The following is a 16,082-nucleotide window of genomic DNA, read 5'->3' on the forward strand; positions in this document are numbered from 1 at the left end:
AGGCACTATGTGTTCATATGAAACTATGAGGTATGCTTATTTCAAATTTGTATATTTTGTATATGTTCTTAAATGTTTAATTGTTTGTGCCTTGTACAAACCCTACTCCAATATTGGTACCTAAGGTATGGTAAGGTACCCAGATTACAATGATATTAGGAATCCTTGATACCGAAGGTATGGTAAGGTGGGCAGGACCCAATCTAGTTCTACGTGCACATATGACTATGTTATCGATGTTGATGAAATCGAGCAAAAAGACTCTCTCCCAACTAAGGTTAGTAGGGAGTGAGCAAAAGAGCTCTCCCACATGTTCAAGCAGTGGAGTAATTGAGTTTCAGAAAGATGCTAATAAATTATTTCAGGGTTTTTCTTCTTTTATATGATGTACACTTATGATTTTAGTTCCGTTTTAAAAACCCTGATTGTGATTTTATAATGTTTCTTCATAATCATGTTTATGTTAATTATGATTTAAAGTATGTTTACCTAAGATAGTCACTCACTGGCTTTCTAGCTCACTCTTTAAAAATATTTTCCTCCACAAGTAGCGGTCGACGTCCCGAGGCCTAGCAGTTCTACCAGTCAGTTTCGTCTCAAACCATCAAGAAGATTGCAGTTTAGGTGGCTCATAATGTTTTGTTACTAGTTTTATGTCTATGTTAGGGGGCAAACAGAGTGAAGTAGGTATTGTATTTAAGTTTGGTCCCTGAATCTTGCATATGTTAATGTTGATATTTATGATTAGCAATAAATTATATGTTTAAGTTGTTGAAATTATGTGTTGAGTTCTAGAGAATTATAAACTGCTAATCAGATTTAACAGGTGCCAAATTACAGGTTTTTAGGAGTATGTTGGACAATAGTTGTCATATAAAAGTTGACAATTGTTGTCTTCACATTTCTTCTCAGATCAAGAGGATAATCTGAAGAAGGGTGTGACAACATAATTGTTAAAATTCAGACTTTGGTGAGTAAGTTGGATCTTCTTCTCATATTCTCCTATGTGTGTAACAGAGTTACTCACTATGTAACTCATTTTGCTGCTGGTTTTGATTTTATTTGTGGTTTTGCGGGACGTTGTGGAATTTCAGACTTTTTGAATTTTGGATGTAATTTTTAGTGATTTTCGGTTTTCTTTACCCCTTTTGTGGGTTATATGAATTTTTATTTAGAAAAACCTCCATTTTTCTAATAAATACTTGTGGCAAATGTAAAAGATATTTACATCCGTTCCTGAAGTATGAAATTGTGTCAATAATTTATTGGTTCAAAATGGGATGAAAAGGATATACAAACAAAAATTTCTACTACTATGATAACACACACTCATTATTATTAAATTAAAAAATTAAAACTTAATTATTTTATTCCAAACTTACTTTATTTAACAATATATGAATCTGAGATCAAATCTCACATCTTAAAAATTGATACTATAAATTTATATCAATTGAATTATGTTAAAAAAAAAAATCGCATACTCCCATGTTCATATGCCAACAATCATTTATTATTTTATTTAATGGCCCAACACAATAAACACAATAAGTCGGAAATAATGACGTCAGCAGAATGATGTAATCAGCCACCACATACCGTTCTATAAGAAGCAATGATTTGTTGTAAACGAAATTGCAGCAACGCATTTCCGTTTTCCTCCGTTAATTAAAATAAGCCTTTTTTTTCCAGAAACCTTGTCTTTTTTTTTTGGTGAAATTTCCTGCCGGCCATGTCTGCTTCCGACACCAATAAGTTGCTTGTCACAGATCTCGCCGCCGCCGTACAACAAGTTCCTTCCAGGTACATACGCCCCATCTCCGACCGTCCAAATTTCTCCGACGTCCAACAATCGGACGGCTACTCTTTCTCCGTCATTGACCTTAATGGCCTCCACGGCCCCTCTCGCTCCGATATCGTTGACCAAATTGGCCGTGCCTGTGAGCGTGACGGTTTCTTTCTGGTACTCAATTCTTTAAATTCCGCTACTTACTTTTTCCCCTTTAATTACTTTATATAACTTAGGAAAAAAAAAGTCAATTTGTATCCTTTATCCAATTTCAACCTCTAAATTATTATAAATGAATTCATTAAAATTAATTAGAATTGATGCATGCTAATGTCTAAATTTAGTTTTAATTAATACAATTTTCTAAAATTTTGAGATATAAATTAATGTTTTTCTTTTCTTAGTACAGTGCAAACATGGCACTTTTGAATTATATTCAACCTTAAAAATTTATTGTTAATTTTTTTTTTGTCTTCTTCCTTTAGAAAATATTAAAATCGATGCGATACATGTATAAAAAATAAAAACCGAAAGACAATAGTGACATTATTGACAACATAAGTAAATTGACGTGATATAGAATGTGTGAATATTTATTATAAAATTTATTTTAGTGATATCTTTTGAAAAAAAGTAACGATTTTAATTTAATATATATTTATAAATAATACCATTTTTTTTCTATCATGATAATTTTCATCTTTTGTTTTTATAGAAAAAGATAAATATATGTCTTTTTTTTTTTGGAACTATGTGAAAGTTGGAATTTTTTGGAACATAGTTGAAGATTCAAATGTGGATCGGATCATATAAAACAAAACTTTTTAAAGTCTTGAAGAGCAAATATAATTAAAACATATCTCCAAAAAAATCACGAGATATTTTAATATAATTTAAGCTAAAAATAAACGTGAGACAAAAAGTTTTGTGGTATTAGAATAATAAGATTAAGTGGGGTTTGGTATTTCAGGTGAAAAACCATGGAGTGTCGGAGGAGATGAGCAATGGAATGATGAGTTTAGCGAGGGAGTTTTTCCGGATGCCGGAGGCCGAGAGACTGAAAAGCTATTCCGATGACCCGACAAAGAAGACGAGGCTGTCGACGAGTTTCAATGTGAAGACAGAGAAGGTGGCAAATTGGAGAGATTTCTTAAGACTCCATTGTTACCCTCTTCACCTTTATGTCAATGAATGGCCTTCCAACCCTCCATCCTTCAGGTAACACTTTTTTTTCCCCAAAAATTAACTGGTTGATATTCAATAATATGGTAAGTTACTATTACGTATCCAAGTGTCATATATATGTGTTAATGACTAAGATGTATGATTTGAATTCTCTGCCTATGCATTTATTTTTAGAATATTTCTAAATTTATCAAAAAGAATAAGCATTTTGGTGATTTTTGTTTTTGCGTTTTCTTTAGAATTTAACTAATACTTCCCAAAGGTTTCTTTAGAATTTTTTTGGAGTTAACACAATATTTAGGGTGGAGAGATTGATTGATTGGCAACAAAGAATAATCTCAAGAGCTAATTATATGTACAAAAAATTAATCTTTAATTTACAACATCTTTTATTTTAGAAAGACAAAATACACAACATAGTAAGTGAATATGTATGCAATTCTAAAATTTGGCCCTCAATATTATGAATTTTTTTAATTTTACCCGTAATATATTAGAACTTCTCAAGTAGATCCTTCCAAAATAAAACATCAACAAAAAGTTGATGTGTAGGTGGATTATTATTGAATACATAAGCATGTCACTCACTGCAATAAATAACCCAAATTTCAAAGAAATGAAGTCGGGTCGACGCTAATAACCTGGACTCACTCGAAATCGAGCAACTTAGAATTGATCTTATCAATGAGTTGAAAGTTGTTGTAGAGCGAAGCCACAATAAAGTTGAATCTACTCAATAACTCACCTGTTGATTTGTTTGTATTATATCATATTGATCTCACTTGTGAATGTAATTTATAGAAAAGAAGTAGCTGAGTATTGTACTAGTATGAGACAATTGACCTTAAAGCTACTAGAGGCAATTTCTGAGAGCTTGGGCTTGCCAAAGGACTCCATAGCCAACTCAATTGGAAGCCATGGCCAACATATGGCCTTGAACTATTATCCTCCATGTCCACAGCCAGAGCTCACCTATGGCTTGCCCTGCCACACTGACCCCAACCTCATCACTCTCCTCCTCCAAGACCAAATTCCCGGCCTCCAAGTCTACCACGATGGCGCTTGGGTCGCCCTCAATCCTATCCCTGACACCTTCATTGTCAACATCGGCGACCAGATGCAGGTATTAGCTCGTCGTTATACTTTGCTGGGCATAGATTTCAGTTTAGTAGCATTTATTCATGTCATTTGTTTTCAGTTAATCACTAATCGGAGGTGATTTATTATCATTATATATATCCATGACTACCACAACCATCTGTTGTCACCGTCGTTACCCACAGCCTCCTATGGATGCAGGGAAAATCATGAATATGATACATAAATTTGAGAACAATCATCTTCATTCATGTCTTTTTGGTGAAACAAGAAATAAACAAAGCTCCAATAGAGTTCATATACTCAAATAAACAATATCGTACCATTATGAAATATGTAGAGGGTCTACCGTCCTTAACAATGCAAAATGAAAAATATATTTGCATAGATACCAAATCTAAATTCACCAGAGATAAAAGTACTTATGGTTAAGAAAAATACATTCTTTGAACTTTAGTTCAAGCAAATTAGTACTTCAATTTGTCGAAATTATTTAGTCCATGTAGTTATAAAGTAAAGTTTAGAAACTAAATTGATGCTTGAGATAATAGCGATTATCTTTAAGTACATTTTTTTGGTTGTAGGTGCTCAGTAATGATAGATACAAGAGCGTGCTTCATCGGGCTGTTGTGAACAATGTAACCGAGCGAATCTCAATACCAACATTTTATTGTCCATCGCCGGAGGCAATGATCGGGCCAGCAAAGGAGCTTATTGACAGCGAACATCGAGCTGTTTATAGACACTTTACTTATTCTGAATATTACAAGACGTTTTGGAGTGGAGAACTTGATACTCGAAGATGCTTAGATTTGTTTAGAGTTGAATGATTTAGTCCAATTGATCAGAGTCATTAGGCTAATTTCAAATTTACAAAAATTTTCCCGTTATGGGGTTTTTGGCCCTCAAGTTGGATTGGGTTGAGTGGGTAAAAAAAATCTACCCACCGTTTGGTTCACCAATTATTAAAGATGCTTATTACCTTGTTATTCATGTTAACTCACATCGTTATTTGCATCAACTCTCCCAATTACTCTCCTTCTATAATAATTATTAACTCAACCCAACTCAACCCTACACGCCAAACACCCTCTTAATGATTTTGTCAGGTTGAAGATGTATGTTTGGGAGTGATTTTAAAATTTTTAAAACCATTTGTCATGTTCAAAATCACTTCATCTTTCAACTACTTAAGATTAGTTAATGTATAATTTTACACTTTTAAATGTAATTTTCATATCAAAATTAATTTTGAAGAATTAAAAACATGTTTGAAAATGATTTTGACAATAATTAGAAAAAGAACATACAAAATCATTCCCAAACTAAAAATTTCATAAATTATTTTTTTTAAAAAAATGAATTATTAAAAATACATTTCAAAGTAATTTTAAACATGATAAAATGATTTTATCAATTTCAAAATTACTATATAAATCTTAAATTATTAAATTTCTATTATAATAGAATATAATTGTGGTGTAATATTAATAATTATTGATTTAATTTAAATATGTAGCATCATTTATATCAATTAACTTTAAGTGATATAAAAACTATTCTAATAAACAATATACAAAAAGAAAAAGATTAAAAATGAGAGACAGAAAAAGAAGAGAGAATGAAGCCAAACTTCTTAAAATGAATAGAAAACTCATAGCTATGAGATTAAGATTCTTGGAAATAGCTTAATATCATTCCACTCGATGAAATTTTGTCAATAAAGACATAAACATAGCTAAATTGATTAAAGCAGTGATGAGGTTCAAATCCTCACTTCCAACCCAATGTGACCTTCACAAAGATCAACTAAGATCTTAAAAGACTAGATCACAAATGTTACGAAAAACCATGAAGAACTCGAACTTCCCAATGTTAGTAATTGTCAATAACCATTCCCTTGAATAAGACAAAATGTCGCTAATGAGTACACAATGGAAAGCTCATGCTCATGATACGATAACATGTCTCGACCGCAGTCAAACCCGGAGAACAACACTGCTTTTACCTAACTAAGATGTGATCCTAGAAGCAAAGCTCTTCATCCTACTTGGAAAAGAAGATATGCAACATGTATCCACAGATTTCACACACACACTATTACTATACCCATATCCTCAACATAACAATAACTTTGAATCAGATTTTCAACCTTTCCAGTCTACTTTAGGACATTCTATCAATATGATTCTTTAAGCTATCACATTAACTTTTGCATTTAGTGGGCGACTCCTCCACTTCCACTTACCAAAATGCTTGGCTAATGAGATTCTACCAGCCTCAATTCCTACCCTATGTTGCCTTTTCTCAGTTTAACTCTGCCATAAACACCCTGAATGTGGCGATTCTTTCCTGGAACTCCCAACGAAAAATAGACACGATTTCTTCTTTTTTCTTATTGAATTGGTTATCTGACCATCTTTTTGAGGAAATCGGAACGTCAAATCACTTCAAAAGATGATGCATCCTTTCCTTGGCATAGCATCGCCTCATTTTCAGTATGACACTTTTCACTAACATGATGACTCCTTTACAGACATATTTCGACAGAAAAACCAAGTGAACAAAATGAAAAGAAAATAAAAAAGATCGACGAATAACTTGATTCGAGAGAAAAAAGCGACAGCTGAGAACTAACATTTTGCATAAGGCTCAAAATGAGATGCTCTTCAAGATAAACAAAGAAGAGCCACGTGAGATCAAGCATAAGAACCATATCACTTGATTGTGAATTTGTAAATCTTCTTAAAGTAAGACACCTCGAATAGATTAAAGCATACAAAAAAGGGAAAAGAATAGAGCAATTTATCACAAATGACTACACAAGTTGCTTCTTTTTAGGTTCAAGAACAGGAGGGTCAACCTCAATTCCCATATTGGCTGCCGTACCTGCTATGATTCTCATTGCAGATTCAATGGTTGTGCAATTCAAATCTGGTAACTTTTCTGCAGCAATTGCACGCAACTGTTCAATAGTTACCTTTCCCACTTTTTCTCCCTTTGGATCTTTTGATCCTTTTTCAACTCCTGCAAGAACCAGCTCATATAGGTTAAAATGCAATACGGCAGGCAGTGTGGGCAAACAACTTCTCAGCATCCGCATACTATCAAAAGAGCATGCGAATTGAAGTGAATCTCCTAGGTGTGCAGTAAATTAGCTACTATAGATGCTATTAAATGAATAGCATTTTTGAGATTGGAAGTTCTGTAATCATTTTTGTACATGATCAATTCACTCTCATAATAGTCAACATGTATTGTATCATAAGAAAATTAAAAAATAATAATAATAATAACAACCATTTTTTACTCATTAGCAATATTACAAAATACAAATCTCTACGAATGATTCAGTTCCTTCTAACTTGAACTAGAGGATCATACAGTGAGAGTACTAATAGATATTGTGAATATTAGTAAGGGCATCGTAGAAATCAGATAGGGGTGACTGGGTTACAAATAGAGAGAGATGGGACTTTTGGGATGGAGGATCATTTTGGTGGTATCGTGTATTGTGGGACTTGGCAGAGAGATGACCCTCTTGAAAGGCTATTGTCACATTGTAATTTCTTTTGTATCCTCATAGATTTGAGGAGTTTTTCCAAATAGTTGTTGAAAGAGGGTTCTTCCTTCCCTGTGCTCTTTTTTTTTTCCTGTATTCCCTTCCTTTCTTCAATGAAAGTCTGTCTCTGATGACTTTCATCAAGAGATGTACTCTTTGCTTTTCTCAAATCTTGAATAATTCACCGAGATTTTATTATGTATCAAGTTGATTAAATGGATCTCTGGCTGCATGCTGATAGTGATTCAATCTGATTCAATCTCAGTATCAAATGGCCCAATGACTATTTATTTTATTTTATTTTATTATTATTGTTGTTGTTGTTATTGTTGTTATTGTTGCAAGAAACAGTTTCTTCAAACGAATTAGTATATAGGTAAGGAAACCCCTATGCCAAAGAAGTTGCAAAAAGATATCAAATTGGGGTCGGCATAATGGAGTCATAGAATTCCTTAAAACTTACACTCATTAAAAAGTAAGACGAACAATGATATCCCAAACCTTATGTGGTACCCTTTCTTACTGTTGTGAAACTCTTCAATCCCTTTCCAACCAAGATTCTCAAAAAATGGTCATAGTAGCATCAAGCCATAAAACAGATCCGTATTTGATTTTGAGTAAAGATGAAGGCCTGAAATTAGGACACCTAAAAACATGTCCAAAAGCAACCAATGACCTCTACGAGAGATGGGTAGTTAGCTGTAATTTGATGAAGAGAGGAGATGAATAGTATCCTCCAAATACCACCCCAAAAGAAAACTTTAGTTCTTTAAGATAGGACATCCTTTCCAATTTTTCCGGTAACAAAAAGCATAGAGGCATTAGCTTCTAAAGTGACAGACCAAAAGAGAAACTTGCACAAAATATTCAGCAAACTTTTTTCGTGCCACTATCTTCACTACACTGCAGCCTAAAAGGTACCTACTTCCAGAGTAATTCCAAAAGCTAACCTTATTGACATTCCAACTGGCAACCACCATCCTAGTTTTCCTAGGGATTTAGATTATTGGCTTGGTTATTAAGAACTACGGACTTCTCTTGCATGATTGAGTTGGTTGTTTTTCATGAATCAGAAGCTAAAGGAGCCTACAACATACTTAGCAGCGATCACCATATGCCACAGAGTTGCTCTATCTCATCTGGAAACATCTGCAGGTATGAGGTAAATAGAACGACATTCATCCCAGTTACTGTTGCAATTGCAAATGCCCATTCCTCCATACGCCACAAAGTTATGTTCCAATGAATAAAATATACATACCAGTGAACTTCTGTTACAAATGCAATTAGGAATATTAAGGGTATATTAGATTAGTAACTAGACAAAGAGATGGTTATTATATGGAGTTTAGTTATAAATGACGGGAGTGAGGAAGAAAGGAGTCAGGCATTTGGTGAGTGAATTAGGCTTGAGAGAGATCTCAAGAAAGAGGGTGCAAGTACCTCAAATTACCAATTTCTGTTGTAGTTTCTTTTTGAAATTGCAATATATTTGTTTCGTATATTTTCACTATTTGGATGCCTAACAACTTTTTGCTTTAGGCCCTCCAAAAGAGAACCCTTTGGATTTGATCCACCTTCCTTGCAACCTGGAAATTTGAGGACCAAAAAAACAAATACTTGGGCGAATTAGAGAATACAGCCCTGCTAGCCTGGCCAAGCGTGAGGCAGCTAACTCATGAAGATGTAGGACTTCTTCCTAATCTTCTCATTCATTTCTTCAACTAAGGGATGGAAAACAAAATACTTCTAGAATTATAACAAATATCAAGATAGTTCAAGGGCCACTTCCCTTCTCGGACCTGAAATTCATGCTTATTAAAGACATTGATCTCTGCCACCACAATTTCATCTAAATCCACTCTAAGCCCTGAAGCCTTCTCCTATATTTCACCAATCTAAGTTATTATTTTTAAAAATGATTTCACAAAGGAAAAAGAAAAAAGGATATAAGTGAAAATTTGTAAAGAAAAAAAATCAAATTTTAATATAAACCAGATATTGATCCTTCTACAACATCTCAGTGGAGGAGTTCCAATTATGAATCTGATTAGAAACTTAGTAACTAACTTCACTAATTCTCCTCTCCTACCCACACCCTTGTAAACAAAAGTGAAATAAACAGTTTCCAAGGAGAAAAGGCCAACTTTACATTAAATCAAAAAGAACAAAAAAGTTACTCAGGAGAGGCCAAATGGGTTTGCAGAAAGGCATCCAAATTGGCACAAACAAGGGAATGGAAAAATTGGATAAAACATATCAGCAGAGAAACACACAAAATATGATAATGGAGCAGCCAAAAGAGCATCAAACACTTAAAAGGAAATACCAGCAGCCTTGAGAAGAAGAACTGAAGCAGGTGGAGTCTTCAGCACGAAAGTAAAACTTTTATCCTGTTCCAATCAAACAATTAAGACATTGCCAAAGGAAAGCATGGCAGAGCATTCATAGAGAAGGCAAACCCACATCGTATACAGTAATTTCGACTGGAATAACGTAGCCGGCCTTATCGGCTGTCTTGGCATTGTAATCCTTACAGAACGCCATAATATTAACACCCTTGGAACCAAGAGCAGGACCTACAGGAGGAGCTGGGGTAGCCTTTCCGGCCTCAAGAGCAAGCTTTATCATCCCAATTACTGTAAACCCCCAAAAGCAAATTAGATAAAATGGCAGCCCAATTAAGGATAATGTTGAAGGAAATTAAGGGTTTATCAGAATAAGAAATTTACCCTTCTTGGATTTTCCACCAGGCTTGGCTTTAGGAGGGGCCATTGAGACAACACTGAGACGCCTTGGAGTGGGAGAGATGAGGGAGGAAGATTGGCCATTGCTGAGGAATCGAAGCGAGAAATTGAACTTTGAAGACAACCCTGAAGAGGATGAAGTGAGAAATGGAGAGGAAAGAGGCTTGGAATTAGCAGTAATTTTGGAAGAAAATGAAGGAGAAAGAAGATGGTGTTGATGATAGGTGGAGAGGGAAGACGCCATAGATAAGCAAAGGAAACACAGAGAGCTCTCACAACTTTTTCGGATAAACCTCGCAAATTAAATAAAAAGGTTCTGTTTTTTAAGTTGGGGTTTTGTAGGGTGACTTGAAAATTATTATTTTTTTACCCGCCTTAAAAAAAAAAAAAAAAAAAAAAAAAAAAAAAAAAAAAAGTAATTTGTTTGAGAAAGGAGAAATGTTAGAATATATATGATTAAATTTACCTTTCATCCATTAATCTAAGTTTTTGTGTTAATTAGTAATTTAAGATGGTATCAAATTAAGTGGTTTAGAGAGATCCTGTATCCAACTCTGAATGTCTAGAAAAAACACAAAACGATAAGCATAATTATAAACATACAAAGAGTACAAATAGTAAAGAGACGAGTAAACACTTACCCTTGAAGAAATCCATCTTCACATGCTCCTCTCCTAATGATCATGAACTCACCATCCACATCACGGGACTTTCTTCCACAAACACAACAAGAACACAAAAACTCTTAGGCACCATCACCAAAGTCTTCCTTACTATTCTCAAAGTGAGAATCAAGGAATTGTGTGTTCTTCTTGTTAATTTTGGTGAGAGAATTGGGAGGAATTCTGAGGAGAATGAGCACGAATTTTGCAGAAAGAAAACCTTCATTGTGTTTCATGCATCGCTCAAAACTTCCTCTATTTCCTATATATGAAAGAGATGAGGGGAGTTATTTTTATAACTCCCTTCATCACATAATTTTAATTATATGAAAATAATATAATTAAATTAAAACATTATATTATATCTCATATAATATAACATATAGATTGTATTATATCATATATAATCTAATCTAATTTTATATTCCAATATAATCTATAATTTTAATATGAATCATATTCATATTAATTTTAACCTATAATTTTCATATATCTCATTCACATAATTAATATTTGAAACGTATTCAAATATTTATCTATCTCATTAAACTTAATATTACGATGTATATAATGTATATACATTATATAACCTATACTGTATATAAAGCTAATTCAAATATTTAAATTATAATGTATATAAATACATTATATTAATCGCATCTCATACAATTAATTTTCTAATTAATTTGAACAAATCAAATTTAATCCAAAATTAATTGATTCTCATTCAACCCTTATTGCAAGGGACCTTATGAACCTACAAATTAGAAGCTCCAATGATACAAAATTAATTAATTAAACTTTTTAATTAAATTAATCAGCATTCATTAGCTGTCAGTCGATCCACTAAAGACTAGCAATTGCACTCTTCACACTGTAGATATATTTTTGTGTCCATTAGATATAATCAATCAACAGTAAATTGACCCTTCACTAATTGCTTGTAACTATAACTTGGTCAAAAATTATCGTTTTACCTCTATAGTTACATCTAACTTCTTAAGTACCACTGATCACTCTATTGAAAAAATAGTTATAGTTCAATTATAAATTAGACCTCTCTCTGGCCAATGAGAGAGTGAAGCACCTTATTGTTCAAGACTTAAAATCTACCCTTAAGAAGGCAATTTGTCTACTTATCTTAACAATGGGAATAAGAGAATTCTATCTTGTGTAACTGTGTTCTCAGTTCCCCACTTGGATGAATCCCCAAAATGGTAGGCATATTGAGTCGATGATACTAGTCACTCTCACTCATGTAGATCAAAGGGTCACCCTCATAGGCAAGAGTTTGCAATTCACTCAAGATTAAAGTCAAGTTACCTATGGTAATCCTAGTGAAATGTAAGTCTTTAAGTAACGGTGTTATAAAGAGAGACTAATCATTACATAGTCAAGCCTTATACAAACTCTTTGTATAAAGAGTTTATCACATGAACGCATGACTTATGCATCCCTTAAGAAAATGTTAGTGGACTTTTCTCAACCTTATCTAATCATTGATATTTTGAAATGTTAGTTTATCCCCAGCAACAATGCCAAAAGCTTGTTGTGTTTTGAAATATGCGATGATTGTTAGTCTTATGTCATGATACCCTCACTCACATATTTCCACATGAATGATTAGGATCAGATCATTTGTAACATTTTACAACAAGTGTATCAATTGCAAAGTGAGTTGTGTCCGTAGTGTCACCAAAATAAGGTATCCAATCTTATCAATCTACTACAGACCATTCAGGTTATTTCTTAAACATGATCTGCTTATATGTCACAATATACATGTTTAAGCTACATTAAATAATCGAGGATTTCAGTTTATTAGATTTGGGTGTACAGATAATTTACAAACTACGGAACCTACAAGATTTAGGAAATCAACCTTAACAGTTTCCTTCCTAATTTATATTGATTTTCACTTGGATAATATATAATTAAATTTAGCTTCACCTATCAACTTTAAGCTTTAGAGTAAATGATTCAAGGAGGTTACTCATGCATAGATTCAAAAAGTTTAATTATATATCACTTGACAAGAAATTAAAATCCGGTCAAAATTGATTAGATATTTTGCAAACATGTATTTGAAGTTTGTAATTTTCGAAAATACTCAAAGTTAGATTTTATTATTTTCAACTCTGTCTGGTTTGCCGAACCCCGTCGATTCCGAGGCCCTTTTTTACTCCTCTGGTAAAGCAAATTCCATCGGTAAGTTGGCATGATTGAAGAAGAAATCGATCTTAGATTAATCGAATCAACGTCGTTTTGGTCAATTTTTTGTTTTCTTTTACAGATTAGTTCCAATCAACCGTTCCAGTTGGAAACTCTCTCACTCAACCTCTTCAAAGGTCGACATACTTCTTGTATTTATTGTACTCTTTTTTTCATTTTTGAAGAAGATCTTGATTCTGATCGGTTGAAGATGTTGAAATAAATACCCATTAGTATAATCGATGTTTTACTGGTTTCCATATCCTTAGATATACGAAAACTGATATTTAATCGATAACTTGTGTTCTTAAATCATAGCAATTACCCAATTTTTACTGCAACCCATTAATTTTGAGATGCATTTAATCATACATTTATTGCTTTTGTTTTCCTTCTCTCTTCATCAAAATAGAGCCACTGAACTTCTTTAGGTCATTCCGCCCTGTGCTTGACACCCACCAACCATGACTTGAGCTGTTAATTTTGCCATTTCTTCAAATTTTAAATTGTTAGGACCGTGAGCTTAATTTTTATTTTATATTTTGACATTAGTACAAATGGTAATTGTCACTTTTAAGGTGGTATGTAATAGGAAACTTTATGAATCTTATTTGAAATAGAACTTTTCTCTAGAGAGTTCCCTTTCAATTCTGAGAGAATTCAAAATTTGATGAAATCAAAGTGAAAGAGACAAAGAACGATGGGGGACTATGAATGTGATCATGGGCAAAAGATGGGTACAATTTGATGCACCTACATATTTTCCTATATTTTGAAAGATAATCACAAACTACTTAAGATTAAATAGCAATTATATGATAATCGCAAACTAATTACTATCAAATAATAATCATAAAATATTTTGTATCAAATAACTGTTATCTGACAATCAGATAGAAATCACAAACTATTTAGTATCAAATAGCAAGGTATTTATAATGAACTTATATTTATTTTGTTATTCTTTTTTAATAGTATATTAGTGGTATGAATTTATAATGAACTTATATTTATTTTGTTATTCTTTTTTAATAGTATATTAGTGGTATGATATATTTGTATTTCATATATCAATAAATTGATATGTTTACATATTAATGTGAGTTATAACTAATTTTAGTATCAGATAGTAATCTGACAACAATCGGTATCATTGACAATCGAATAACAATCCATATGAAATATCAATCAGACAACAATCAGAAAGTAAATCAATATCATTAGTAATTAATAACAAATAGCAATCAGATAACACTCAATATTAAATAGCAATCAGTATCAAATAGTAATCTGATAGCACTCGATATCAAATAGCCATCAATATTATTAATAATAATCATCAAATAGTAATTAGATAATAATTAGTGTCATTGACAATTAATATCATATATTAATCATGCAATAATCATATGACAATCATTATCATTGATAACTAATATTAGATAGTAATCAGATAACAATCAATATAAAAAACAATAAAAAAACAATCAGATAGCCAACCAGTATTATTAACAATCATATAATAATAATATCAAATAACAATCAAACGGTAATCAGACAACAATAAAATAACAATCATATAATTGGCAATTAAATAATAATCATATGACAATTAGATGGTAATCATACATATGCAATTACACATTTTTAACTGTGAAGGTATTTTGGTGATCCAATTATTTCAATTGGACTAGGCTTGTTAATTTTACAATTTATGTAAACTTTAAATTGTTGAGTTATGGGCTTGATTTTCATTTTATGTTTTGTCATTAATGCAAGTGGCCCTTGGAAGAGTGAAATCGTCAAAATAGTACGTTAAAGTTTTCATCTTACAAAACTAGCACCATTTTCTAAAATTCATTCAAATAGTTTTTTCTCGGTGAGATCTAATTAAAAAAATTAACATTTTTCTAACTTATCGATCGTTTTGGCCCTTCGGACCTTTCTCGATACATCTCACTAGATTAGAGACCAAGATTCTATTGAATATTATGTAATCTACCTAAATCTTATACCAAATCTTATATATTTTCAAATTTTCTCCAAACTCCATTATCTTTACAAAATATTATTTTCAGTTCTTACGTAATTTTTCAAAACTTTAGACCAAATTTTATTTCCACAATTATATGAATTTATAAATTTCTAAATGAATTTACTAATTAGATTTTTTTAGATAGATGATTGCATTTTGGTTTTTAAATTTTGGAAAAAAATAGATTTTACAAATAAAAATAATTAGGTAAGATAGGAAAATATATAAGATATCGATATTATTCTGCCTGAGAATTCACCGATCTCGATGTTAATATGCCCAAGATTTATATCAATATTTTATATATTTTCTGTTGAAATTAGGGTTTTTACTCTAGGGGCATTTCTGTCTTTTTACTTGTACCCTAGGGTTTCTCTCTTTTCTATTTAAGCTGGTAGTGACTATGTATTCTTTGTATCAGTCTTCTAATAAAAATTCTTTATCCTGTGGTTTTTTCTCCCTTATTAGGGTTTTCCACGTAAACCTTGTGTGTGCTATTTTCTTTCTTTACTCTATCTTTTTCATCATGGTATCAGAGCATAGAGACGAAACCCTGACACCATTGAGGAAAACCCAACAAGAGAATCCCAAACCAATGGCACAAATATAGCCATTGTTATCCAAAACGCTATTGACCGATATTTCCAATTTGTCCTTCCCTACCTTCAATGTGATGACCAGCCGACCAGACTCGACCATTCGATCAGATCCGACCAGCCGGTAAATCCTCTTCCGATTTTGTCCGATCCTCTATAGACTCAACCGATCGGAAATCCACCTCAGCTGATCCATT

The 16,082-nt window shown here is 32.5% G+C and overlaps 2 protein-coding genes across 2 annotated transcripts; one reads left to right on the plus strand and one right to left on the minus strand.

The window, feature by feature from the left end:
• Nucleotides 1-1,627: 1,627 nt before the first annotated feature.
• LOC120068584 (protein DMR6-LIKE OXYGENASE 2-like) lies at nucleotides 1,628-5,089 on the plus strand. The gene is made up of 4 exons (XM_039020399.1): nucleotides 1,628-1,963; nucleotides 2,760-3,007; nucleotides 3,776-4,097; nucleotides 4,657-5,089. Exons 1-4 carry the CDS (start codon nucleotides 1,733-1,735, stop codon nucleotides 4,900-4,902), a joined length of 1,047 nt encoding a protein of 348 aa, XP_038876327.1. The 5' UTR covers nucleotides 1,628-1,732; the 3' UTR covers nucleotides 4,903-5,089.
• A 1,604-nt stretch (nucleotides 5,090-6,693) lies between these two features.
• Nucleotides 6,694-10,691, minus strand: LOC120068571 (50S ribosomal protein L11, chloroplastic). Its single transcript, XM_039020386.1, has 4 exons — nucleotides 10,367-10,691; nucleotides 10,101-10,273; nucleotides 9,964-10,027; nucleotides 6,694-7,099 (listed from the first exon to the last, which is right to left on the minus strand). Exons 1-4 carry the CDS (start codon nucleotides 10,623-10,625, stop codon nucleotides 6,891-6,893), a joined length of 705 nt encoding a protein of 234 aa, XP_038876314.1. The 5' UTR covers nucleotides 10,626-10,691; the 3' UTR covers nucleotides 6,694-6,890.
• Between the last annotated feature and the right edge of the window lie 5,391 nt (nucleotides 10,692-16,082).

Source organism: Benincasa hispida, chromosome 12 (genome assembly GCF_009727055.1).
Source record: "Benincasa hispida cultivar B227 chromosome 12, ASM972705v1, whole genome shotgun sequence".
NCBI classification, from domain to species: Eukaryota; Viridiplantae; Streptophyta; class Magnoliopsida; order Cucurbitales; family Cucurbitaceae; genus Benincasa; species Benincasa hispida.